Source organism: Girardinichthys multiradiatus, chromosome 13, assembly GCF_021462225.1.
Source record: "Girardinichthys multiradiatus isolate DD_20200921_A chromosome 13, DD_fGirMul_XY1, whole genome shotgun sequence".
Lineage (NCBI taxonomy): Eukaryota > Metazoa > Chordata > Actinopteri > Cyprinodontiformes > Goodeidae > Girardinichthys > Girardinichthys multiradiatus.
The window spans coordinates 26,010,722-26,037,006 of NC_061806.1; the positions used below are offsets into that span (position 1 = coordinate 26,010,722).

At 38.7% G+C, this 26,285-nt stretch overlaps 1 protein-coding gene across 4 annotated transcripts in view; it reads left to right on the top strand.

Annotated features, from left to right (window-relative positions):
• The window catches only part of LOC124879749 (ras/Rap GTPase-activating protein SynGAP-like), a 91,691-nt gene that overhangs the window by 57,453 nt on the left and 7,953 nt on the right, over positions 1-26,285 (top strand). For 3 of the 4 annotated variants that reach the window (XM_047384478.1, XM_047384475.1, XM_047384476.1), the window contains 10 exons: positions 985-1,129; positions 2,449-2,685; positions 5,412-5,613; positions 6,325-6,515; positions 8,292-8,499; positions 10,266-10,856; positions 16,578-17,087; positions 17,235-17,381; positions 18,057-18,268; positions 26,115-26,187. In XM_047384478.1, the coding sequence (XP_047240434.1) occupies positions 985-1,129; positions 2,449-2,685; positions 5,412-5,613; positions 6,325-6,515; positions 8,292-8,499; positions 10,266-10,856; positions 16,578-17,087; positions 17,235-17,381; positions 18,057-18,268; positions 26,115-26,187 (2,516 nt within the window). The remainder of the gene's footprint in view (positions 1-984; positions 1,130-2,448; positions 2,686-5,411; positions 5,614-6,324; positions 6,516-8,291; positions 8,500-10,265; positions 10,857-16,577; positions 17,088-17,234; positions 17,382-18,056; positions 18,269-26,114; positions 26,188-26,285) is intronic. The other variant, XM_047384477.1, reaches the window with a different exon arrangement.

A 26,285-nucleotide genomic window follows, 5' to 3' on the forward strand; every position in this document is an offset into this window, starting at 1 on the left:
CTTGGTCAATATTGTACTGAGGTTCCAGTTATTGAAGCATCCATCTGTCCATCCATTATCAATCCACCTATTTCCTAGTTCAGGATTGCAGGAGCAAAATGGCACGTTTGTATTTGGAAGTTGTTTTTTCTAAATTCCCAGTTCGTCTCTCTGAAGTCATAATTCTGACTTGGAAATTGGAGGCCATCAAGCAACCCCATTTCAGTATCCATTATGGCTGCCATGCATATAAGAAATTGTAAAAGGTGCAGATATTAACCTGTGTTTGATGGTTTGTATCTCATTACAGCAGAGGCACAAACAGCACTCTACAATATTTTTTGTAAACATTTGTGTTGTACAGATGAAACGGAGAAAAATACATTCTTATTAGTTAGTAAAGCTATTAACGGTTGGCACCCCAAAGTCAGCAAATGCTGCTACTTTTATGACCTTTGCTTCTGGAACGCTTTGGCCTTGGTTGTGAAATAATTCCCAAATCCAACATCTGAGGGAAAAAAAAGCAGTGGTCACATTTTGTTATAACTAAAGAATTTATCATTTTTCTATGCCTAGTTACACCGTATGTGGTATTCTGAACAGTTTTAGCCTTAGTGATAAATTGGTAATTGTAGATTTGCTGATCAGTAAAAGGTGACATAGGGAAGAAAGGAGATTACTGCTGACTTCTACCTGGAGTTTAGGCATGTTTTCCATAAAAGTTGGACAAGCCTGGACCCTTTGGTTATTAAGGAGAGATTGATGAAAGTGAAATGGAGGAGGAGGGTGTGAGAATTTGACATGTAGGAGATATGGAATAGGGTGCTTTTACTTTGTGGCGTAGTGTAGTTGGGAGTAGTCAATGTGTGATCTTTCACATGAATTCTAATTATTTCATAACTTACTTTAAAAACCAACATGTTTTACCCTAATAATATGTGTATTTAAATTACAGGAAGGTTTTTTTTCCAGAAATATACAAACACTGTGTTGTCCAACCGTTAGGTGATTTCATTCGAGCCTTATATGAGTCTGAGGAGAACTGTGAGGTGGACCCAATGCGTGTCCCGCCATCAGTCCTTGCTGACCACCAAGCCAACCTCCGCATGTGCTGCGAGCTTTTACTGTGCAAGATCATCAACTCCCTCTGGTCAGTTTTTTATTCCACATTCATTGCCAAGAATGATTTTACGTTTATCAGTTTTGCATGTGAACACTCTGTGACCAGGTACTACACCCTCCACAAGTATTGACACCCCTGGGCAAAATGCGTAAGAAGCCTAAAACCAGATTAATCTTTTATCATATATCTATTTAATGTAATATGTATTTTATATGAGATTGTATGTATGGAACTTATTGACTCCCATGCTGTTAATACTTTTTACAACCCTACAGCATATAGTCTAGCAGTGGGCATGAGGTGCTTTTGCATATGTGAATGTTAATTTTCTGAGAGGTTCAGGCATGGTCTTGTCTAAGAAAGATGTTCCATTTAAAGTATGTAAGTACGATTTATTTATATAGCACCTTCACAGAGATAAAAAGGCTCCTGGTGATCCCAAGATGCCACTCTTTTCTGCGGTTCTCTAACACTGCAGAAAAGAGGTGTGCAGATGTTTTTGCCTCCCTTACCATCTTCCTCATAGTGCAGGGTGGCAAAATAACTAGCTGAGTAGCTGTTTTCCTGTAGCCATTCCCCAATTTATGATGATCAACACACATCTGTCTTTACTTGAATGACATGTGCGACTGTCTTCCCTTTATTGTGGAGTAGACTGCCATGAAGAGTATTGGATGTGATTTTTATTGAGATTTTTACCCTGCTTCATGTTGTCAGACAGGTTCTGTTTCAGAGAATTCTTGATTCTTGATACTGTTGTCAAGAGAAACCACTTATCGACACGGCAAGGAAATAAGTCATGGATTACTGGTTAAAAGTTCACTCCGCTCAACCTGAAAAATAAAGTGTACATTAAACAAATGCTTCAGTTACATTAATTCTACCGGATAGTTATGGGTGCCAGTTAATGTGTTACCTTTTATTACAATTTAAAATAGTGTTATATCCACCCACAATATATGTATTCGGATTAATGGTTTTATTTTTCAATATTTTTCAACGTGGGATTATGCTACTGTAAAAATACATTTATTTGAGTTTTTTTTACATGTTTAAATGGGGTGACATTGGTTAAGCTTTCTTACTTGATCCTGTTTTTGATCATGTTGCTTCTGGAGTCTGTCTGATTTCCCAATTTAAAGAGAAAGGATTCAGCTGTGGAGGAGAAATGTATGAAAAAACAACAGAACATGAAACTTCACTGTAAGAAAATATTAAACAGAAATATTTATGCTTTGACGAGATCAACGTGGTTGGGTAACTTTTCATAAGTTTCAGTCTCCTGGTGTTTTCTTCTCGTTGTTCTCCCTGACAGTTGCTGTAATAAGAACAAAATTTTTGTTTAGCATTTTTCCCCGGGAGCTGAAGGAAGTTTTCGCCTCATGGAGAGCCAGATGCGCCGAGCGAGGAAGAGAGGATCTCGCCGACAGCCTCATCAGCTCCTCCCTCTTCCTCCGCTTCATGTGCCCAGCCATCATGTCGCCGTCACTGTTCAACCTGATGCAGGAGTACCCGGCAGAGCGCACCTCCCGCACGTTCACTCTCATCGCCAAGGTGATGCAGAACCTGGCCAGCTTCACCAAGTGAGTGTCTCCTCAGCTCTCAGATCTGCAGATGCTTGGCGCTCTTGTCGGGTGGGATGACCTTACAACACGGAAATAGAGGATTGCAGTTTTGCCTTCGAGGGTTTAAGCTGTTACTCACACACAGTGAGCTCAGAGCCTCACTGCAGTGACACATCTTTCAGTCTGCACTTTCCACTGACACTGATTAAAATTACTGATGTGTTTATTTAAACCAGAGGTTTAAATAAACACTGGTGATTAAAACTTCAAAAGTTTAGTTGTTGGTCATCAGTAGGATTTATCTAACTCTGTCAAAGAACGTTTGATCCTGTACTCAAGCTTATGTTATTGATATTTTATTGTGACTGACTAGATATTTTCTAAACTAAACTTGATTTTAAAGCTGCAGTTCAGTGAAAACGTATTTGCTCCCTTAAAGATTTGTTCAGTTCTTATGTTTTTGTTGCACTTAAATGTTTCAGATATTCAAACAAATTTTTATGTCAGATAAAGATAACCTGAGTAAAAAAAACCTGTAAATAAATCCAAGACAAAATGCAGTGTTCAGATGATGATTTCATTTATTAAGGGTAAAAAAACTATCCAAAACAAGCAAAAAAATTGTGTCCTGAACTTAATAACTGATTGTGCAGCAACAGCTACCATAAAATGTATTATGCAATAAGTTCTTTACATCAATGTGGAGAAAATTTGGTGTGCTCTTCTGAGTATTGCATTAATTCATCCACATCGGAGGATTTTTGAGCCATTTTGAACACTTCATAGATAGACTTTCAGGTGTGCTTCGAATCTTGCTGTGCTTGAGCCTATGGCCACAAGCTAAAATATGGGCATTCGCCTTCAGGATTTTATGCTAGAGAGCAGAATTCCAGTCTTTTATGGAAAGTGGGCCGAGTCCTGAAGCAGCAAAGCAGCCCGAGATCATCGCAATACCTCTTTCATGTTTGACTGTTGGTATGATGTTTTTTTCTGAAAAGCTGTTGGTTTTAGACCGGATGAAGCTCTCAGCTGTTTCACATTTCCACTGTTTTGTGGATAATGGCTTTGTAACCTTTTCCAGACATATAGGTGGTGATTTAGTTTCTGATCTGTTTTTGTATGTTTTTTAGATTGGGTTATGACGTGTTGCATTTTTAGATCATTTGCCTAGTTCATGTTGTCAAGCAGGTTCTATTTAAGTGATTTCCTTGTTCTGCAGATCAGGCACTAGTGAGGCCAGGGTCTGGTTAGTGAAACTACAACCAAATCCCAGTTTTCAATTTCACCAATTTACTTTTTCACCAATGACTCTATCAAATGATGTCAATGAGTCATCATGTGAAAACTGCTTTTTTCATTTCACTTTGGTTATCTTTGTTTGATATTAAAGATAGTAAAAACAAAAGAAGTCTATAAAGGACCCAATGCTTTACTTTATACACACCCTACATATCTTTGAAGTTCTTAAAAAAAATGTAAATATGTCGAAGCAGCTCTGACATAAAACTACTGCAGTCGTTTACTACTGTCGTTTGTACTGCAGTACTCTGCAGTACAATATATAATGCAGTATTTAGGTGTGAGTTTGTTTGTGCCTCAACAGTCAATGCCAACCTTCAGTTGAAGTCTGTTTAGTTTGTTAATAGAGTTTTCTAATTTAAAAAAGATTAATCTGTAGATGAGTTACTTAAGAAGTAAACAGACATGATTCAAATCCAGTTATGTACAGTCTAATTGAATTGATTTGTAATCCTGTTCAGGTAAGCGCAGCCTGATTCAATGGATTGCTTCAGTATAATTATAAATTGTCCTTTTAAAAGCTGATGGAATGCATGAATCATTCCTTCGATTTAATATCTCATCCTGAGGGTGCACAGCGAGGCGGGGGAGAGTAGGAAGGAGAAACTTGCTTCAGAAGAATCAGAAATAGCCTCTGACTGTCTTGTCCACCTGGGAGGTGAGGGGACAGAAAAGAGAAACAAACAAAAACAAAAGCACCAGGCTAGAAATATCTGGTTGTTCCCCAGCAAAACTGCAGAAAATTGAGGGAAATGCACTGTATTGTCACTCTAAACCTTAAACTTTATGAAGGTTTTCAGTCTCTTCTTAAACAGAAACGTAACTGCCTTTCTAATTAAAGCCGGTAGCCAGTTCATAGCCTAAGGAAAAACTAGTCATTTAGAATTATTTATTTGCTGATAGTGATTCTCATTCTGATATGTCACTAAAATCAGAGACATGTACGTGCAGGAAAATAACAAACTGCATTTCATCAGATCTATATTAGTATTGATGTGTAGCACTGAAGTCATGTACCAATGATGCTGAGATTTTCTAGATAACCTCATTTATTTTGTCCCAACTAGAGTATATGCAGGACAGCTATGTTATTGGACTGGATGGACCGTATATTTTTGCATAGAAATTTGATTTTGTTTTGTTTTTGCTTTGAAATAAACATTTTTGTGTAAAGATAATAAATTGAAAATAAGGATGTTAAATAAAAATAAGGCACAACTGATATGTAATCATACAATTTTAAGGCGTGTGATAAATACCACAAAAGATTTAGTTCTTTAATAAAGATCAGATTCAGATCTGAGAATTAGCTTCTCATAGTTGCCTTCTGTAAATCTCTCTGGCATGTTCATTTGTGGAGTGCTGCATTCATTGCAGCCAACAACTACCGATGTAAAGACTCCCATTTCTTTTCTTCACATTCCTGGTAATTATCACCTTTTCAGATTTGGACCCAAGGAGGAATACATGTATTTCATGAATGAGTTCCTGGAGATGGAGTGGGGCTCCATGCAGCAGTTCCTCTATGAGATTTCCAATATGGACACCGGAGGAAACGCCGGAGGCTTTGAGGGCTACATCGACCTTGGCAGGGAGCTGTCAATGCTGCATAGTTTGTTGTGGGAAGTCATGGGACAGCTCAGTAAGGTGGGTCAGATTTCATTATTCGATCAATTAGGCCATTACTCTGGTTTTAGAATTTAAATTCAAGACAGATTAGATGTGGAATCCATTGTTTGCTACTGAAACTGATACTACTGGTACTGGTACTGATAAATCTCTTTTATCAGTACCTACTGCTGCTTTTCTGCGTGAATAAATCTAGGAATCTAGGAATCATTCATGTTAGGTAATCCCCAGCTAGCTCCTTCATCATATGAAAGTTTATATTTCAGGACGTTTGGCTTAAAAATAACAATTTAATTAGCTTAAACCCACCATACACATATAATCTCTCTTGAGTGACCTACTTGATGTGTCGCTGATGTACTCTTATTTTGGTAGCACAGCTACTCCTGGGAAGGTTCACCACTGTTCCATGTTTCCAACCTAAGACATTTTTTGTTTTGTGCAGAAATGTGAAAAAAAAAAAAAAATAGCACAAAATGACTCTAAAAACAGCCCACTCTAAAAATTACTTAAAAAATCAACAAAATATGTTTAGCATGTTTTGTCTTGTTTAGCATATTGTGAAAGCAACTAAGAATATTTTTCTTATTAGAATGCTTTCTCAAACTAAAAACAGCATCATATTTACTTATTCTTATCTAGTTATGCCTGTCTACATTTGTGATGACAGCAGAAGGTGAAGGACTTCATCTTCTTGATTTTTTATTCTTTTAAAAATCCTTCCTGCAGGATGCCATCCTCAAACTTGGACCCCTGCCGCGACTGCTGAACGACATCAGTGTTGCCCTGAGGAATCCACAGCTCCACATGCCCACAAACCACCAGCCGGAGAGACCGAAGGACAGACTCTTCTCCCGCCCATCCTTCAATCGCCTTATGTCCTCCGATTTCCAAAGCCTTATGATGCGTGATTTAAACAGGTATCACTGTTGTTTTTCTACATTTTCTGTTGTCGTTACTTCTGGGCACGAAACTGCATTTGCATGTCCCTGAATAGAAAAAAGTGCCAGCAGGATTCGTCCCCTCTGTGGCTCTATAAAGACCCCGTGCGTGGCTGTGATTGTAAATGTGCACCTAGGCTGCATAAAGAGAGGATTTGCAGCTCCACAAGGGTGTTATTAAAAAGGACACATAAAAAGGCCAAGTGTACACAGGAAGTGAGAGGTCTGCAGCTTGTAACAACCCCGGTGTATTTCTAAAAGCTCATAATGCTAAAGCTAATGCTCCTCAACAGGCTTTGAGAGTGAATTATCAATCCCTAATTGCCAGCACCATCTGTTTTCCCGGAGTCTTTTCTAACTTTGTTTTTAATTCTTTGTAGCTCTCCAGGGTTGTCAGGAGACAGTTTCTGCATTCCACTGGGTTTTAATAGGAATAATAAGGAAGATCATGTGGAGGGTCAGTATCAGAGGATTACACAACACTTTAGTAAAGGGAAGCTGCAGGTGGCTCTGAGAGCTCAAATATCTGGAAATGTGACTAGTGATTCACGAGTGATACACAGCATCCCAGTCCATGTTCTGCATTCAGAGTTCCTACAGAGTCTGGAAAACTATGGCAAAGTATAGGATTTGATTGCAGTAATTTCCAGGTTTGCAAAAATAAAAAAATTAAAAACAATTTTCAAAAATAATTCTTTGTATTTCCAGCCTTTATTTTTAGTCCCATTGTCTTCCTTTCTTGTGTCCCTCTTTTATTCTCATTCTTTCCTTCCTTCCTTTGTTCCGTTTTCCCACCCTTTTGTCTTTCCTTCAATTCCTTTCTTGCTAGTGCCCTTTCTTTGTATTCTTTCTAGTGTTCCATCTTCCTTTATTTTTTCCTAATCTTCTATCCTTCCTTTCTTCCGTCCTTCCTTCTTCTCTTGTGTCCTACCTCCTTCTTTCCGTCCTTTTTTCTTTTTTCTTTCTTTTTAACCTCCTTTGTGTCCTTCCCTTTTTTCTTGCGTAATTCTCTCTTCCCTTTCTTCCCTCCTTTTGTGTGTCCTACCTCACTTATTTCTTATTTTTCCTTCCTTCTTTGTGTCATTCTTCCTCTAATTCCTTCAATTCTTTCTGGTGTCCTAACTCCCTTTATTCTGCCTGTCCCTTTTTCCTACTTTTTGTCCTCTCTTCCTTCCTTTGCTTCTTACTTTCTCTTTTTTCCTTTCCTTCTTCATATTTTTGTCTTTACCTTTTTTCTTTCTTTTTTCTTCTTGTACTTCTTCTTTTCCTGCCTACCATTCTTTCTTGTTTCCTACTGCTAATCCTTCTGTTTGTCCTTTCTTTCCTTGGTTCCTTGTGTCCTTCTGTCCTTTTTCTTTTCCTACTTTTTTCAGTTTTTCCAGGTTCCATAGTTAAAGCTTTCCCAATCTGTAGAAACATCTGATATCCATTCATAGTGAACTTTTGCAGTTCACATTTCAAAATAAATATATCAAGAACCAAAAACCTTTAAGTTGGGTTTTGAAGATATTAAATATTTACATGAGAAGTTGTGTAGGAACCCTGTTTATTATGCAACAGTTAGTGTTTTTCATGCATATTGTGAAGTCATACAGACATGTGTGTGGGATCAAACCAAGCAATTCTGTAACCTCAGTCCTAAAACAAGTGAATAACATCAAGCTGCAATTGATAGCAAATACATAATCCATCAGAGCTGTGGAACATCCTTCCACAGTATAGAATTCTGTTATATCTTCTTCTGCCTGTCTGCAGCTCTATAGACATCTCCCGCCTCCCTTCGCCCACAACCGGAGTCTCAGCTGTAGAATCCCTCTCCTCCAATCTAAATATGAGGCGTCAGGCCGAACGAGACCTCCGCTCTTCGTCTAGGGAAGTGTTTTACGTCACCCGCCCACCTCTGGCTCGTTCCAGCCCCGCATACTGCACCAGCAGCTCGGACATCACGGAACCCGATCCAAAGGTAGAACGCCTTAGATCCTAGCATGTTTATTTCCTCATCTAATGTCATGACCATTTTTAAACACTGTCTCAAATTTAAATAAAAAATGCCAATATTTTCTAATGTATAAATATTAAGCTTTAAAAGATTTAAAATGCTAAAGAGTCATTGAAAATCAAGATTTTTCTTAGTTAACTTGTGTTTAAATATTTTCTCCATTTTAATTCGGTGCCAGCCATGTAGGCTGTCTGAAAATCCGCAGTTGCCTTTAAAACATTGTAGATAAAAAAAAATTGCTTCAGAGTACAGTGGCTTTCTAAATCATTCATAGCACTGGCACATTTACAGTTTGTCACGACACAACCACTAGCTTCACTGAATTTTATTTGGATATTATGTCAATGACCTACACAAAGTAAAAGTTTTGTGTAAGAGGTCTGGAATAAATGTGCACAGCAAGAAATAAAGATTTAGTCAATTCTTCTTTGCAAAATAGTTCAAGCTCAGTCAGATTGGAGGAAGAGCGTCTGTGAACCCCAAATTTCCAGTCTTGCCACAGATTCTCAGTTGGATTTAGCTCTAGACTTTGACTGGGCCATTCTTACAAAAACACAATTTAAACCATTTCATTATAGCTAAGGCTGTATGTCTAGGGTCATGGTCGCACTGGAAGGAGAACATTCACCTTAGACAAACCTGTAGCCTCTAACATAAACTCTGACAAGAGCTTGTTTGTTCCAGCTGAACAAAAGCATTCCTGCAGCATGATGCCGCCAACACCGTGAGGGTGGGAACAGTTATTCTTTTGCCACACTTATTATTTTGACTGTAGGTCAAATGTCCATTTTTGGTGTCATGTGACCAGGGCCTCTTCCACAGATTAATTGTGTCCCTTACATGGCTTGCGGCAAACTGCAGACTCGACTTGTTATGGCTTTCATTCAAGCCATTCTTCCATAGTGATCTGATATTTGGAGTGGATGACAAGTCATTGCCCTTTCAACAGATTCTCACACTTGGTTTTCACAGTACATGCACTCTAACAACAAATTGGAGAGGAGGGGCTTATCCAGAGCACCAGTCATGCAACAATTGCCCCTGGTTGGTCTGTCACATAAAATCTTAATAAAACACAATTATGAAGAAACATTTCCTCATTTGGAAACTAGAAAACAGTATCATAAGAAATTCCTAGGCCTTTCTTAATTGTTGTTCAATATGGCAGCAGTTTATTTTCCAAGTGAAGAGCTGAACTAGTGCCTGAGAGGTTTCAACACTGCAGTGTTTGCGACCGGCACAGTTTCCATGTATTAACTGGAGTTTTCTCTTCAGACTACAAGATTCTGAAGAAAAGAGTATTTCAATAATTCAATTAGCTTAGTGATCCAAGGTAAAGGACAGAAATGATAATAAAGGATGGTTTATAGGTATGGTCAAATTGAAATTTAATTCAACAAACAAGAATTATTTGTGTCAAAATGTTATAATTTATTTGAAAGATGAAGATTTATTGTTTTCATTTCATTTATTAATTTATTTGAATATGGGAAAGTGTTCAGTTTCATTAATATTAATGCATTCACATGTCTCTCCCTAGTTATGATTCTGGTTACATAAAAGCAAAGAATATTAAGTTTTATAACTGAAGTTTGAAATTTAAAAGCTTTAATTACCTTTCTGTTCCTTTATTGACATGGTTCATATTAATAAGCACCTCAGAGTTACTAGAGAATATTTTGATCTACCGATGATAGGAGAGTTGAGTAATAATTTTGTTTCTCTCTCAGGTCCACAGTGTGAACAAAAGTGTCTCCATGATGGACCTTCAGGACTCTCGAATGAACAGCATCTCCAACCTAAACTCTGTTGGAGACATGCTAGCCTCCTCTCAGGCCTCCATTGCTGGCCTCGGCCACAGCTTCGGGAACCTGGGCGCACCCCTGCGTATGGGGGGCCACTTGCCCCCGGGTTCATCCGGTTCTGGCCTCAGACTGAGCCAGATGGGCCATGTAGGGGCACCCACAGAATCCATTTCCCAGCAACAACAGCAGGCAGCCGCAGCGATGCATTTCCCCCTGTCTTTCCAGAATCCGCTATTCCATCTGGCTGCCCAGAACTCCCCTGCTCAGTCCCAGGCTCCTCCTCCTGCTGCCGGTCCTCCTCCCCTGCTGCTCACCTCGGAGGCTGAGAACGGCCACCCCGACTACCCACCAGCCTTTGGCAACAGCGCTTTCTCCCGCAGCGAGGACCTTTCTGCCCTGCAGTCTCAGAGCAGCTTGGTGCAGCCCAGCATCGTACACTCCCACAGCTACAGCGACGACTTCACCCGACAGAATCACAACGACTACGCCTGGCACCAGCTGTCTCTTCAGGTGCAGGTAGGAACCGCTCCTCTGGTTTCACACATACAGAAAGGTGGTTTAATGGTTTGAATGTGCACCTACATTCTGCTTTAATAATTTATTATAAGTGAAGAAACAAGTATATTAAGAATATCAGTTCAAGTTCTTAGAATTAGAACAAGTATTTACAGATGTAGCTACATGTGAATAAGCTACAGTTGAAACCAGATATTTATACAAACTGTTTTAAAATTCCCATTCTTTTTCTCACTGTGTGACATTAAATCAGCCTAACATTTTCTTGTTTGAGGTCAGTTAAGTTTACCAAACTTATTGCTATTTGCTAAATGTCAGAGTTATGAGAGATGTCTTTTTTACTTTAGTAAAATTCAGAAGTGTGCATACATTTATTTAGTATTTGGAAAAATTGCAACTTGAACTGAACGACTTGGGTCAAAGGTTTTGTGCATTGTTCCACTAGCTTCTTATAATAGTTTGCTGGAATTTTGGCCCATTCCTCATGACAGATCTGTTGGCCGCCTTTCTCATACACACCTTTTTAACTTTTCCCACACATTTTCTATGGGAGTGAGATCAAGGCTTTGTCATGGCTCTATAACATTGAATTAGTTGTCTTTGGGTTACTTTGGGTAACAGATACCCAGTCCCTCCTGCAGCCAATCACCCACAGAACATAATGCTGCCACCCATTACTTTACAGCTGCGACGGTATTCCCAGGCTCAAAAGCTTACATCCATTTCCTCTAAATTTAACTCTGCACATTTCATCAGATCACAGGACATGTCCTGAGGGCATTTGTGATGTGTTTTCTGCTTTTGGAGTAGTTGCTTCTTCCTCACTGAGAGGCCTTCAGGCCATGTTGTTATAGCACTTGTTTCACTGTGGATAATGACATTCTGTTAGCAGCTTCATCCTGCATCTTCTCAAGCTCTTTTTTATCTTTTGTTCTGGGATTGATGCGCACATGGCACCTAAACATGTTTATCTTGGAGGCACAGATCCTGTTTCCTTCCTGAATGGTGTGATGCTGTACACTTTATACTTGCACAGGATATAACAGATGATAATAGATGTTTTGTTTGAGAAATTGTATCCAAAGATGAACCAGACTTCTGAAGGTCCATAAATCTCTTCCAGATATCTTAACTCCATAGGTGAGCCTCAATTTAACTCAAATGTTGTAAACTAATTAATTATCAGAAGCCTATAAACACATCATTATCTGGGCTTTCCCATATACAGTAGTAAATGTAAACTGTGACATTTTATAATAATATATATAATTTTATACTATAGCCCCTTTTCCACCGAAAGCCCAGAATTTGTTTTACCCGGGTAATAGGAATCCCAGGAAATCTTGCAGGGTCTTTTTCAACAGCCTAGAGAGACCACTGTCACGGTGGGGTTTTGGGGTGGACCAAAGTGCAGACAAGAGCTTGGCAGCAGCATTGTGAATCGGTCTTCAGTTTATTTCCCAAGTTACAAGGCGAAGCAAAACATAGCAAACTCACTGCAGGTACAAGGCATGAGTAGAGTCCAAAAGTTACTCGAGTATTCACTGCAGGAACGTAGCAAAAACACTGAATTTAATCAGAGGTTGTGATCGGGGTGTGAACGAGGAACCAGCAAAGAACACATGAACCAGACTAACTAATATACAAAGGGAATACAAAGGGCAGGTAATCAAAGGAACAGGGAACAGATGTGACAAGAGGCAGGGAGGCAGAAGGAACAGGTGAACCTAATAAAACGAAAGCATGAGGAAAGGGACTAAATGACAAGACAGTGAGCAGACCTAAATTAAACTATAGACCAAGATAAATTAAAGCATAAGAATTAAGAATAAACATGAACTGAAGGAAACTGAGAAACTGGAGGGAGCACAACAACCTAAGAAAAATAGAAACCATAAGGAAACCCTGACTATAAAAGTAAACAAACCTAAACCAACACTGATAGAACAAACTGAGAATGAAGCAGAGGAAACTAGGACTAGAATAAAAGTAAACAATAACTAAAGTTAACCTATAAAGGAGGGACTGGAGAACAAAGAAACTAGAAGAACAAGGCTAATAGGAACTGGAGAATAAAGGGAACTAAAACCGAGTAATAAATAACTAAAAGAGGAAAACTAATGACGAGAGGAGTAACAGAAAATAAACTCATAAATAAGAGAGCGCAAGGGAACCAGAGAACTATAAATAATAATAGTAATAATAACAACAATGAAACCATTCTAAGAAAATGAACAGGAAAGCAACGCCAAAAGTTGATAAACCATTTTTTGTGTCAATTGATGATATGTGATGAGCAGCTTTAGAGTTATACATTTGATTAATTTCTTCCAGCACGAAAAAATCTAAGTCATTTTTTACCAACTTGCTTTAGGACAATTGATGCTTTACAACTGCCTGATTCATTTACAATAACTACTATATGCTGATTAACACAGTTATTTTAATTTTATTATCATCAGGTAAACTCATATCAGATAATTACCATTTATTAGAATAAAAAAAATGATAATCAGTCCAGAATTACATGGAAGTGATACATTGACAGTCTGATCATAAGCAAATATTTACATAAAGTAGAAGATGCATAGAGGGCAGAGCACAGGATGGCATGATCACTGAGCTTCTACATCCAAACCTGGAACAGTTGTCTCTCCTCCTGCATAGCACTCTGCATGAAACTATAAGAAATTTAAAAAGAGTTCATATTCCACTAAGTTTACATGAAAGGACAATCTTAGAGAAGTGTGTATTTTTTATGTACATGGAAAATTTTAAGTGCTCTGATCATCAGCACAAAAATCATTTGTCTTACAGAACTGTGGTGAAATAGTTTATAAATAATGCCAACAATAACTAAAAATGTCACATATTTCTGGTGAAAAATATTCCGTTTTATTTTCTGGTATTCACCACATACCTACTAAACGCTTTTAATTTGATTTTAGCCTCCACATAAAGATAACAGGTAGCGGGAAATCCCAGAGTGCCGGGCCAAGATCAGGCAGCCGTTTGTGGGGAAGTTCCAGTCCAGCCACCTGGTTAGCTTAGCTTAGCTTAGCAGCCAGACCAGCTAGTAAGTGAAGCTCTGCTACTCTGAAAACTCAGAAAAAACATTTAAATATAGGATCATTATTGTTGAACTGACTGCACAGAGGAAGTTTTGAAGTTTACTTTCTCGCTTAAAAACATTTTAAAACCACTTTTTGCGACAAATTAATGGTATAAGAACAATAAATTTGTACAGTAAATCTCTCCCATTACTGTAGCTCCTGGTAGCACGCCTTGCTGCACACAATTTGTATCGAAATGCAACCTGGGCTTTACAAAGCCAAGGGCTTTATACACTCAATGGAAAAGGGACCTATGGATGTTAAAATCTAGTTTCAAATGTATATAATACATGAAAGTAACTTTTTGAATGGAAAAATAGGAGAACGATAACCTTTTGATGATCTATTGAGATGAATCAGTATATGACTCATCTGTGAACTCTAGAGTACATGTTCAGCATAAAACTAAACAGTCCCAAAGTTATTGTTGTGATGAGCAAATAAAAGAGTCAAGAGATGCTACGTGGATTGAGAATAAAATCACAAACGTGCATGATGATGAACTGTGCTAATTGTTTCACTGGTGTTTGTTTTTGCTTTCATTCAAAAAAAAATTTTCATACAGTGAATCACTAAGTCCTTCAATTTTTGGTCAAACTCCCTTATTTGTTATGTGTCAATTGAGTTTTGTTTGGCCAAGCTCAGTCAGTGGGGACACAGAAACACTGTGCTTAACAATATCAATAGTCACTTTACCCTGAAAGCTGTTTTACTTTAAGACACTTTTTCTGCTTTTAACTATAGAAGCTATTGAAAACGATCAATGTACCACCTCTTTAAATGTTGGCTCCTCCAACAGGAGGTCAAAAAACCCCACTTTGGTTGTTCTAGTGGTGAGCATTGTAATATACAGAGAATATTACAGAGATGTAAATATTTTTGCTGTATCTCTTATAAATGAAACTGCTCACTCTACCCCAGAATTCAGCATTTATTCCTCAGTTATAAGTCAGCTTAATTTTGAGTCACTGAAGTCAGCAGGAACCATGTGAGCTGTTTGATCAAAGTTCCTTCGGTTGAGCAGCGTAATATGCAAATGCTACTGTAAAGTAAGGAGCACTCTTTCTGCAACAGACAACCTTCTGGATCCTGATAAGTCCCACGCCTGCTCGGCTGAACTCTGCGAGAATGCTTCAAGGCCGCCACGCTCTGCATCCTTCTTTCAACAGCGCTGGTTATTAGCTGTCGGCCAACAGGGCAGATAAAAGTGTCAGAGCTGCTGATGCTGCACATAATCGTTATCTTTCTAATCCACGTGTGTCCTACAGATGTAGTGCAATGCCTCTACTAAAGAGCAAAGACAGAAAAGTTTCAATCTGAACACATTTCCGTTTTAATTAAACTGTCTTATGGAGTCGAGAGAAGCTTGCACTTTCTGATGCATGTTTAAATGAACTTTGCGCTGCAGCTCGGTTTGTATGCACTCGGGCTGTTGATCCATCAGCTTGATAAGTTTACTATGAGGCGTGGTTGTAAAATTACAGTGTTTAATGATGCTGTCGTGTCGTCTTCAGCTATTTCTGTCTCTCTGCGTGGGCTTTAATGGAACAACATCACAAGCCACCTGCGTATTTATACAGATGGTGCATTCAGGACAGAGCTTTAGGATTTAATTATTAATCCATCCATCCATCCATCCCAAATAATTTTAGTTATTTAGGATGTTAATCAAAAGAAAATGTTGCAAAATGTTTTGCATTTACACAAAATATACAGAGGACATAAACTATGGGAGCAAAATTAAGATAATTATTAAGGGACATCATCTTAGAAATAAAATCAGGAATGTTGTGCCTCCATGAGCATCTGCTGACCTAGTTGTTGTCAACTGTGATTGTGGAACAGATGGAAGGTCTCAGTTGGAGGTACCTTAAGGTGTGACCAGCTTATAAACAGGTGAAAAATTTGAGATATGAAGAGATGTTGGATCACGTTTAACCATCCGGTGAAAGTATTTATTAAACTTATAACACTATTAATAAGATACACAGAAAGGCGAGGTGAAGACAACCAGGGTGTAGAAACAGAAGATGGTATTTTTTAGTCATACAGACATTGGAAAAAATTAGGACCACCAATTAAATATTAATTTCTTTCAAAAGAAATTTCACATATCAATATCTTATCTCGTTTTTTTTCTCTGTAAAAGAAAGTAATTTATTTTACAAATAAACACCTTCAATTAACTCTGTTTTACTCATTAAGAAAATATATTAAAAGTAATGTGTTTTCTAACAGAGAAAAAAGTTAGGAAACCAAATCTTGTAGTAGTTAAATAACTTGTGAGATGCTTTTTCAGCCCATCTACAGGTTTTTGACATCAGGCTGAGGAAAGGTTGCCCCACTTCTAACTTTCAGCTGTGAGATGTTTGAGGGGCTTCTTGTATGTTCAGCCATTTTAAGTAACTCATCCACATTTCAGTGAGATCAAGATCTGGGCTTTGGACTATAGCAAGTCTGTCTGAATTTCTTATCATAGCTGTAGGTTGGAGTCCAGCGTCACATAAAAAACGAAAAATGAACATTCCTCAGAAAATATCCAGCTAATTACCTGAAACGGCTTCACAATGTGACTCATACTGTTTCGTTGCAACTATTTCCCTCTTAGGAGTCTCTTCAGCAGCATCACCTGATTGGAGTTACATCTCAGACCGGCACTGGCACAGGGACTCCTGCTTCTCTGGCTACACCTCCAACAACAGTTCATCCATCCCGCCAGTCATCCATCGTGGCTCAGCACCTCAAGTCCCAGCGCTCAATCAACACTCCAGCCACTGCCACACCTCCGAAGGTTCGCCCGCAGAGCAGGAACCTCCTCCTCAACTCCTCGGACGCGAGCTTCAGCGGCAGTCAGCCAAAATCCCGCCCAACAAAGCAAACGACACAGCAGCAACAACAGCCGCAGCAGCCCCCGGTGCAGCAGGACGGGCAGCTGTCCGTCACAGACAGCCCAGCTCCAGGGCTTCCCTTCCAGACGAGTTCCGCTAAAGAAAACCAGGCTCCAGCAGCAGCTGCAGAGGAGTCCACAGACACGCCCACAAAAAGCACCAAGAAGCCTCAGCAGTCACAGCTGCAGCCGCCGCAGCAGCATCTGCTGAAACCGGTTCCAAACAAACAGGTGAATGCTGCAAATATCTTGACTCCAAATACAAACCCTAAGAAACTTGCATAATAAGATCCACATCCTCAAGAATGTTTGTAAACTGAGACTGTTTAGTTGGTAAACAAGATGTGAAACCATTTCTCACCTCTATTGCTGTTTCAGGGTAACAGCCAAGGAATGAACGAGAGGACAGTCGCCTGGGTGTCCAACATGCCACACCTCTCTGCCGACATTGAAAGCCTGCGGCCGGACCGCGAGGGCCAGCTGAAAGAGTACTCTAAGAGTATGGATGAGTCACGACTCGAAAGGGTCAGCATCTTTTTCACATGTCTAAACATCATATAATTGCTCATCTTATGTGATGAGTTCAGTGCAGGTTTAACAATTGTTTTTCCAGACCAGTAATGACGTCAGTAATTGCATTTTGATTAACCTTTCTCTTAGAAATTAAAGTCAAAGCAGCAGCCCTGAAGGATTTCAGTCAAATGTACAGCTGTACAGATTATTGACTCATTGGGTTTGAATATAATACCTGTGACACTTTTTGATTATCATTTGTAAACATATTGAAAATTATAAACAATTTTCCTTTCACTTCAAAATTATACTTTTTCACTATGCTCTTGTGATGTGGTCACTTTTGGCCAAGGTAGAAGGTTGAGGAAAAAAGAAAACTAACGAGTTTGCCTCTACAAAATGTGCCCAAGGAGCATGAATACCTTTCAAATGCACTTCAGGTATTGTTGAAATCGAAAAACTATTTGTTTGGTGATGTGAGACAGACCATAAACTACTTACAACATTACAATGATTGGATTCAGAGAGGTGAGGTGGAATCCATGGATGAGGCTGATTGGTTTCCAGGGAGATGGGCAGTGAAGTCTGATGGGTCAGACATCAGGCCCTCCTTCACAGAGAAACCTCTTATTATCCAGGGATGTTTTGTAAAAGCATGACTGAAATAATATTTGGTTCACATTTCAGGTCAGGGAATATGAGGAGGAAATTCACTCTCTGAAAGAGAGGCTGAAGATGTCGCATCGCAAACTGGAAGAGTATGAGCAGAGACTCCAGAGCCAGGAGCAGCAGACCAGCAAGATCCTGCAGCAGTACCAGTGCCGCCTAGACGACAGCGAGCGACGCCTGAAGCAGCAGCAGCTGGAGAAGGATTCTCAAATCAAAGGCATCATCAACAGGTGATTAGTTTTCAGTTTGAGCAAGACAGTAATGCCTAGCTTCCTCTTTTTCATCATGTTTGTCACACAAAACAGACAGGTTCAGGTGAGTGTCACACATTCTTTAGTAAAGATAAAATTCACTAAATATCCATATCTACAATGAGGAGTATTAAAAATAAAAGTTGTTTTAATTAGGGATGCACCGATATCAAAACTTTGGTCGATGTCGATATCCAATATTATATATGTTGGTGATGATAAGCGATATTTACCAATATTATTAATATTATATATAATTCTCTACACTTTCGACTCCCTGAGAAAACACACACCACTGACATCGCTTCTCTGCTTCAGTAAACACCTTACAATCCTGCGCTGCATCGCTATAAGTCACATGACCTGACAAATACCACATCCGCGTTCAAAACACATACAACCCAAGATGAGAAGAAACATTAGTTGTTAACATTGACCCGATTTATGTAAAAAAATTTCTTGGATCAGCTGATAATACCGGTATATTGTGCATCCCTAATTTTTATCCTGCCTAAACGTATTCCTTTGTTATCACTGCTTATAATCATTCAAGAAGAAATAAATAAAACACAAAACCTTCTTTGTGAATTTAACTTTGCACCACAAAATTTAAATGTTCCATTTAAATGTGATGCTTACATACATTCAAACATCATTTAGAATATGCATACACAAAAAAGAGACATAATTATACATAAATGAGCCGATATTAGATAGAGAAAAAAATTACAGATGTCACAGTTCAGTGTGGTTAAAGTGCCTTTATTGAACCCCGGTACTGTTTGCCCGTGAGAGATGGGACACCATATGTAAGTGTGCTCTGTTGAGACAGAGAAGGGAAGGCTGGAATGTGATCCTCTGAAGCCACCTGCTTTCTACTTCAGTGCAGCTGAAGGTCATCACTGCACTCTTGGTGCAGAAGCAGTGGAGCGCCATCAGCAGTTGTCTTCAGGTGTTTTTAATAGAAATCTGTGTGGAACTATATGGAATGTCCTATTAAAGGCTACTGTTATGTGTTCAGTCCAGGAGAGGTCAGCAGAGATGAACAAACCTAGGAAGGTTTTGACTTGATATAAGCTGGAACAAGAATCTGAGGGCATCATCTGCCCTCTTACAAAAGTTTTGTTGTGTGATAGTTTTAAAGAATTATAAATAAAAATATACAATCATATCCAATAAATTAAAATATTATTCATTTTTACACATTATTATATATTATTATTTTAAAGTAATGAAAAAAATGGCTTTTTGTTGGTTATTGCAAATGCTGTATGGCAGTTGTAGCCACCAAGGTGGGTACAGTCAGTTATTTATTGGTGTAAATTCTCAGTCATCCAGTATACGACAATCCCAAGCACTTACACTCAAATGAAACTGGATTTCCTCTCTCTTTTCCCTTCTGATCTAGAACCACTACTTATTAGATTTGGAACAATTGCTTTTTGACATAGAGCAAGGTTGGTTTGGATATCTTCTTTCTCTCCTTAAATGAAATAATCCAAACTGCTTTTTGTATTTTAGGTTTTATTTTAGGTTTTATCTATCTAATATTTAAATGTATGGGATCATCTGAAATGATTAGTTGTATTAAATATTGCTTTTCATGGCATTGTAGATTAAGGAAGGAGATTTGCTTCATGATTTCTTAAATCAGAAATGAGCTCCTTTAGGAAGTATCAGTTGAGAACTGGGACATTTGATTCAGGACCTCATTTCTGTAAGAAGAATTTTGTCACTTCGATGGGCTGGACTCTAGGTATAGAAGCAGCACATGGAAGGACTCAGCTACTTTGTTGTGGAGACCTAGTGCCGCGCAGGCTGATAAAGGAAAATTAAGAACCTCTTTAACCAGTGGCAGGGGACTATCCTTCAGTTTACCCACAAGAATACACTGTCTGGCCAAAAAAAAAGTCGCCACCTCAATTTAACCAAGCAAATAGGTATGAGCCTCCCATTGGATACTTACAACATGAGTGATTATGTTTCAGCTGGCAATACGTTACTTAACCTCAACTGGTGCAATGAGTTGTTTCTCATTTCTTAAACAACCATGTTGAAAGACACATCCCGTGGTCGTGGAAAAGTCGTCTTCGAGGAAGAAATGTGGCCGGAAAAAAATCCTGAATGATCATGATTGGCAATCCCTTAAACGTTTGGTGGAATCAAATCTAAGAAAAACAACAGTAGAACTCCAGGTTATGTTTATTAGTGAAAGTAAGAGCATTTCCACACACACAATGCGAAGGGAACGCAAGGGATTGGGACTGAACAGCTGTGTAGCCTTAAGAAAACCACTAATCGGTGAGGCTAGCCAGAAAAAAGGCTTCAATTTGCTAGGGAGCATAAAGATTGTACTCTGGAGCAATGGAAGATGGTCACATGGTCTGATGAGTCCAGATTTACCCTGTTCCAGAGTGATTGGTAAGAAGTCCACATCAGGGTAAGAAGAGAGGCAGGTGAAGTGATGCACCCATCATGCCTAGTGCCTACTGTACAAGCCTATGGGGGCAGTGCTATGATCTGGGGTTGCTGCAGTTGGTCAGGTCTGGGTTCAGTAACAGTATGTGTTCAAAGAATGAGGTCAGCTGAATATACTGAACGATCAGGTTATTCCATCAATGGATATTTTCCTCCCTGATGCCACGGACATATTCCAAGATGACAATGACAGGATTCATCGCGATCGAATTGTGAAAGAGTGGTTCAGGGAGCATGAGACATCATTCTCACACATGGTTTGGCCACCAAAGAGTCCAGACCTTAACCCCATTGAGAATCTTTGGGATGTGCTGGAGAAGGCTTTGCGCAGCGGTCAGACTCTACCATCATCAATGCAAGATCTTGGTGAAAAATGAATGCAACACTGGGTGGAAATAAATCTTGTGACATTGCAGAAGCTTATTGAAACAATGCCACAGAGAATGCGTGCCGTAATCAAAACTGAAGGCGGTCCAACCAAATATTAGAGTGTGTGACCTTTTTCTTGGTGCCTACTATTTTTTTGGCCAGGCAGTGTATTTCAGATTATGGTGTGAAATGTTGAGCTCCAGTCATTTCAAAGCATTCATAGCAACCAAACTCCCATAACAGTCAGCACAGCTTGATACGCTTTAGATACGACTTCTTCAGAGAATTTGTTTGTCCTCTTCGAAAAATAATGAGAATAAAATGTGGGAGGGAGGCTGACTTTGATGTGATGAAGAACCAGACTCTAAAGGCACTTTATATGATGGATGTAAGTGCTATTTGTTGTCATTTCAACAAAGCTGGCAGACTTAAGGCAGTCTGAAATGGAGCCTTGTCTCAAGGATGAATTAAAGATAGATATCTAAACCTGAGAAAGCTTGTGTACAGGAACAAGGTGCCAGCTGTGATAGTGTGACTCAGGACTGCTGTGGAGCCTAATGTCCAGGCCAGTTGGGTGAAAGCGTGGTGTACAGCAGCTTTGCAGAAGTAATTAAACCTCTAGAACTCAGATTTTGTCATGTTAAAAACACAAACTTTAATGTTCCTTGTTGGGATAGAGCAACACAAAGTAGTGCACAATTTTTCACAGATTCTATGCTGGATTTTAGTATAAACTTTGACTGGACCATTTTAACACATGAATATGCTTTGAATGAAAAGACTATTGTAGCTCAGGTTGTAGGCTTAGTGTTATGAGCCTCATCCCCAGACTCTTGACTTTTGGAGGCTTTAACCTTGTTTCTTTCAGGATTAACCCCATATCTAACTCCATCCAGATTACCATCAACTCTGACCAGTGTCCCTGCTCTGCAGAGAAATGCTTCTCTACAGCATGATGCTGCCACCACCATGTTTCGTCAGGGGAACAGTGTTTTCATTCTTATGTACATTATTCTTTTTATAGTTATGTGCCACACATAGTGTTTTGCAAGTAAGTTTTGTCTGATTTTTCTCCTTTCACATGTTTACTGTGTCCCATACATGGGTTGTGGAAAACAGAGGACAAGACTATCACTTTCTTTCAGCATTTGTGTTCGTTTTGCTACTCCATAAAGGCCTGAAGTGAGTTGCATGCCTAATAGTTGTCTTGTCAACATGTTCTTCCACCTGAGCTAAGGATCTCTGCAGCTTCTCCAGAGTTGCCATTGGCCTCTTCTCTAGATAATGTACAACATTTTAGATTGTACTTACAAGTTGTGTGATTTAAGAAAGCAGTGATTTGTGCTGGATTTTATTTAGGGTATCAGACTGAAGGGATCTGAAAGGAAACGCACACCACACTTCTCACATTTTTGTTTGTAAAACACAATTAAAGCCATGCATTGTTTTCCTTCCCCCTCACAGTTATGCACTGTGTTCTTTCAGTTTATTACTTAAAATCCCAATAAAATGCATTGCGGTTTTTGGTTTTAACATGACAAAACATGGCAAAGATAAAGCGGCTTGAATGCATTCGCAAGGCATCTGATTGTACTTTATGCTAAGAGGTCATGAGCATTCATTATCTTACCTGAGCTGAGTTTTGGAGTGAATGGCTAGTCAGAGAAGCCCGTATTTATTTAAACAGTTTCTGCACATTGTATCTTTTAAAAGTACAGCTTAAAAATCAGGAAAAGTTCAATATTTTTGTCTCTCACTTCAAAAAATGAAACTCACATATTACACAGATTCATTAAACACAGGTGTTTAAATACATACAAATGCAGCTCAAAAATCTAAATACAATGAAAAGGTTTAACATTTTTGTCACTTTTTTCACAACTATATAGATACATTAAAAAGTGAAATATTTCCAGCCTTTACTCTTTCAATTTTGATGATTATGGCCTACAGATGATGAAAACCCCAAATTCAATATATTGGAAAATTAGAATAATACATAAGATCAATAAAAAAGGGAAATTTTAAATAAAAATATTAGTTTCTTGAAATTGATGGTTATTTCTATACACCTAATACTTGGTTGGGCCTCCTTTGCATGACTAACTGCATCAGTGGATCAGCCTGCAATTCTGCTGTGGTGTTCAGGTAGCCCGGATTGCTTTGATAGCGGCCTTCAGGTCATCTGCATTGTTGGGTCTGGTATCTCGTCTTCCTCTTGCCAATACTCCATAGTTTCTCTATGGAGTTCAAGTCAGGCCAGTTTGCTGGCCAATCAAGCACAGTAACACCATGGTCACTGATCCAGCTTTTGGCACCTTCGGCATTGTGGCCAGGTGTCAAGCCCTGCTGGTACATGAAATCAGCATCTCAATAAAGCTTTTCAAAAGAGGGAAGCATCAAAGTGCTCTAAAATGTTCTTATAGATACACGCATTGACTGTGGACTTCAGAAATTGAATGCAACATTTGTTGCCCTTGTATAGGATTCATTTCTGAGTGTTGGCTCTTGATGCACTGACTTCAGCCACTCCTTATGAAGAATATTAAATGGATTTTGCTTGACAATCCTTTCAACGCTGCGATTATCCCTGTTGCTGGTGCACTTTTTCTTGTCACACAACTTTCTATAAAGATGCTATATAATTATATTCTATAAATATTCTAATTGTGAATATTGTCATCTAGGAGAGACTGAATTTTGGGTTTTCACTATCTAAAAGCCTTAATCATCAAAATTACAGTAAAGAAAGACATGAAATATTTCACTCTATGTTTAATGAATCTATATGTTTCTGAAATAAGCGACAAAGAAAGTTGAACGTTTTCACGATATCTTAAATTTTTGAGCTGTACTTGTATATCCTTAAACACCTGTCATGTTTACATACTGGTTATTGACAAACATTTGAGGTTATTCACACTATAGAAAGCATTGGCCTGCCAAATGTAATGACCTTCCCATGTGAAGCAAATACCATAAAATGGATGTGTTAAGCGCTTTATTCAGAATAACTATCTGTTACAAAAGTAATAAAACATAGGTATTACACCATTTTAAATGTAAGAATGAAAATATCTAGAATATCTTGCAGAAGTTCCTCTAAAAGTTTTTTCACAATTTGTTATGTTACATTCACAAACATCAGTAAATTTTATTAGGATTTTATGTGATAAACCAACACGATTTAGTACATAATTTTGAAGTGGAAGGAAATCATACTGACTTTTCAAATGTATTTTTCAAATACAAGCCTGCAAAGTGTGACATATAACATGTAAAGCAGCTTTAGGTGATAAAATAATACCCCAAGCGTTGAACATCTTACAGAGCTCTGTTCAACCCATCATCTGAAAATCAAAGAGTATGGCACAACTGCAGACCTTCTAAGGCATGGTCATCCACTGACAGGATGAATGAGGAAAGCATTAACCAAATAACCATGGTAACTCTTGAGGAGCTGCAGCGATGCACAGCTCAGGTGGGAGAATCTGTTGACAGGAATACTATTGGTTAGTCACTCCACAAATCTATCTGGCCTTTAGGGAAGAGTAACAAGAAAAAAAGCCACTCCCCTGCTAACTGAACAAAGGTGGTCTGGTTACATGACCCCAAAACTGAACATTTGGCCTATATGCAAAATGCTGCGTGTTGTGGCAAACACTGTGGGGGATGATTTTCTTCAGTCGGGACAGAAAAGCTGGTTAGAACTGATGGGAGATGGATGGAGCTAAATACTGAGGAATCCTAGAAGAAAACCTGTTACAGGCTGCAGGACTTGTGACTGTGTGACTGGGGCAAAGGTTTAACCAGCAGGACAATGGCCCCTAAGCATCCAGCCAGAGCTACAATGGAATGATTTAGATCAAACATCCCTTGTCCAATGCATCTGAATCAAATGGCTAAAGCACCTCATCAGCTATTGACCTACTTATTTGATTCAGCTGTATTGCAACAGAGCCACAGCTAGAAGCAGATTTAGATCATGTGTTAGAATGGCCCAGTCAAAGTCCAAACCTAAATCAAGTTGTGAATCTGTGACCAGACACGATAATAGATTTTCAGAGACATTCTCCATTCAACCTGCTATTTAGCAAAGACAAATAAGCAAAAACATCAAAGTTCTAAATGCACCAAGGTGGTTCTACAAAGTAATGACTCAAGGGGATTGAACACAAGTGCACCCAACACTTTTCAGATTTTTATTTGTAGTAAAATGTAAAAAACATGTTTCAATTTCCTTCCACTTCACTGTTACTTCTTTGTGCGCAAAAAAGTTCAAGGGTTGTGAAAACTTTAGTGTGGCCTGAGGTGCCATCCATAAAGACTTTTTCGGCATCCTGGTAATCAGACCAGCAAAAACATGCTAGAGAAAATCTGTTTTGTTTTCCTTTTAAGTAACATGTTCATTCATTTTTTACATGATGATTTAAATTACTTTCATATTTTGTCAGTTCATTAACTTTAGTATGTCTGTGTTGGTTTTGTACTGCCATAAAATGAAGACATAGAACATTCTGTAACATCTGTGGGGCTCACTTTAATAGTTTTCAATCGATTTCTGTTGTAATATTCAAACAGAATAATCCGTTTAAAGCAACTAATAAAGCTAGAACTATGCTTAAGTCTCTAATGTTTACTTGGAAATAAAGATGAACTTAATTTAGACAGGCTAATTGTGATCATAGCAATCAATATCCGAAATAAATATAACTTTAAATAATCACAATGTTATTGCAACCATATACCCAACAAGTACATGACTGTACACTTCACTCATTCACACTTTCATTTTACATTTTCTGCACCTGAACAAATCTCAGATTCACCTTCAGGCATCTCAAAGGATACCCAGAAACATTTCAGGACCTTAATATCATCATATGGCTGCACAATCTCACAGTACATCTGAAGAACGCCGGCTTCATAACTTTACTTTTGTCAACCGGTTTGTTTGTTTCTATTTCCCTGTTGTCAGACTCATGGCTGTGGAAGATGAGCTGAGAGGGGGTGCCATTCCTGATATTAAGCCTCGAATCCTCACAGACCAGGTTTGTGCCTGTGTCTACACCACCAGTCATGTCCTAAATAAGTTTGCCTCATTATTGCATCACGTCCAAGAGCATTTTTTGCTGAAGCCAGCGCAGGT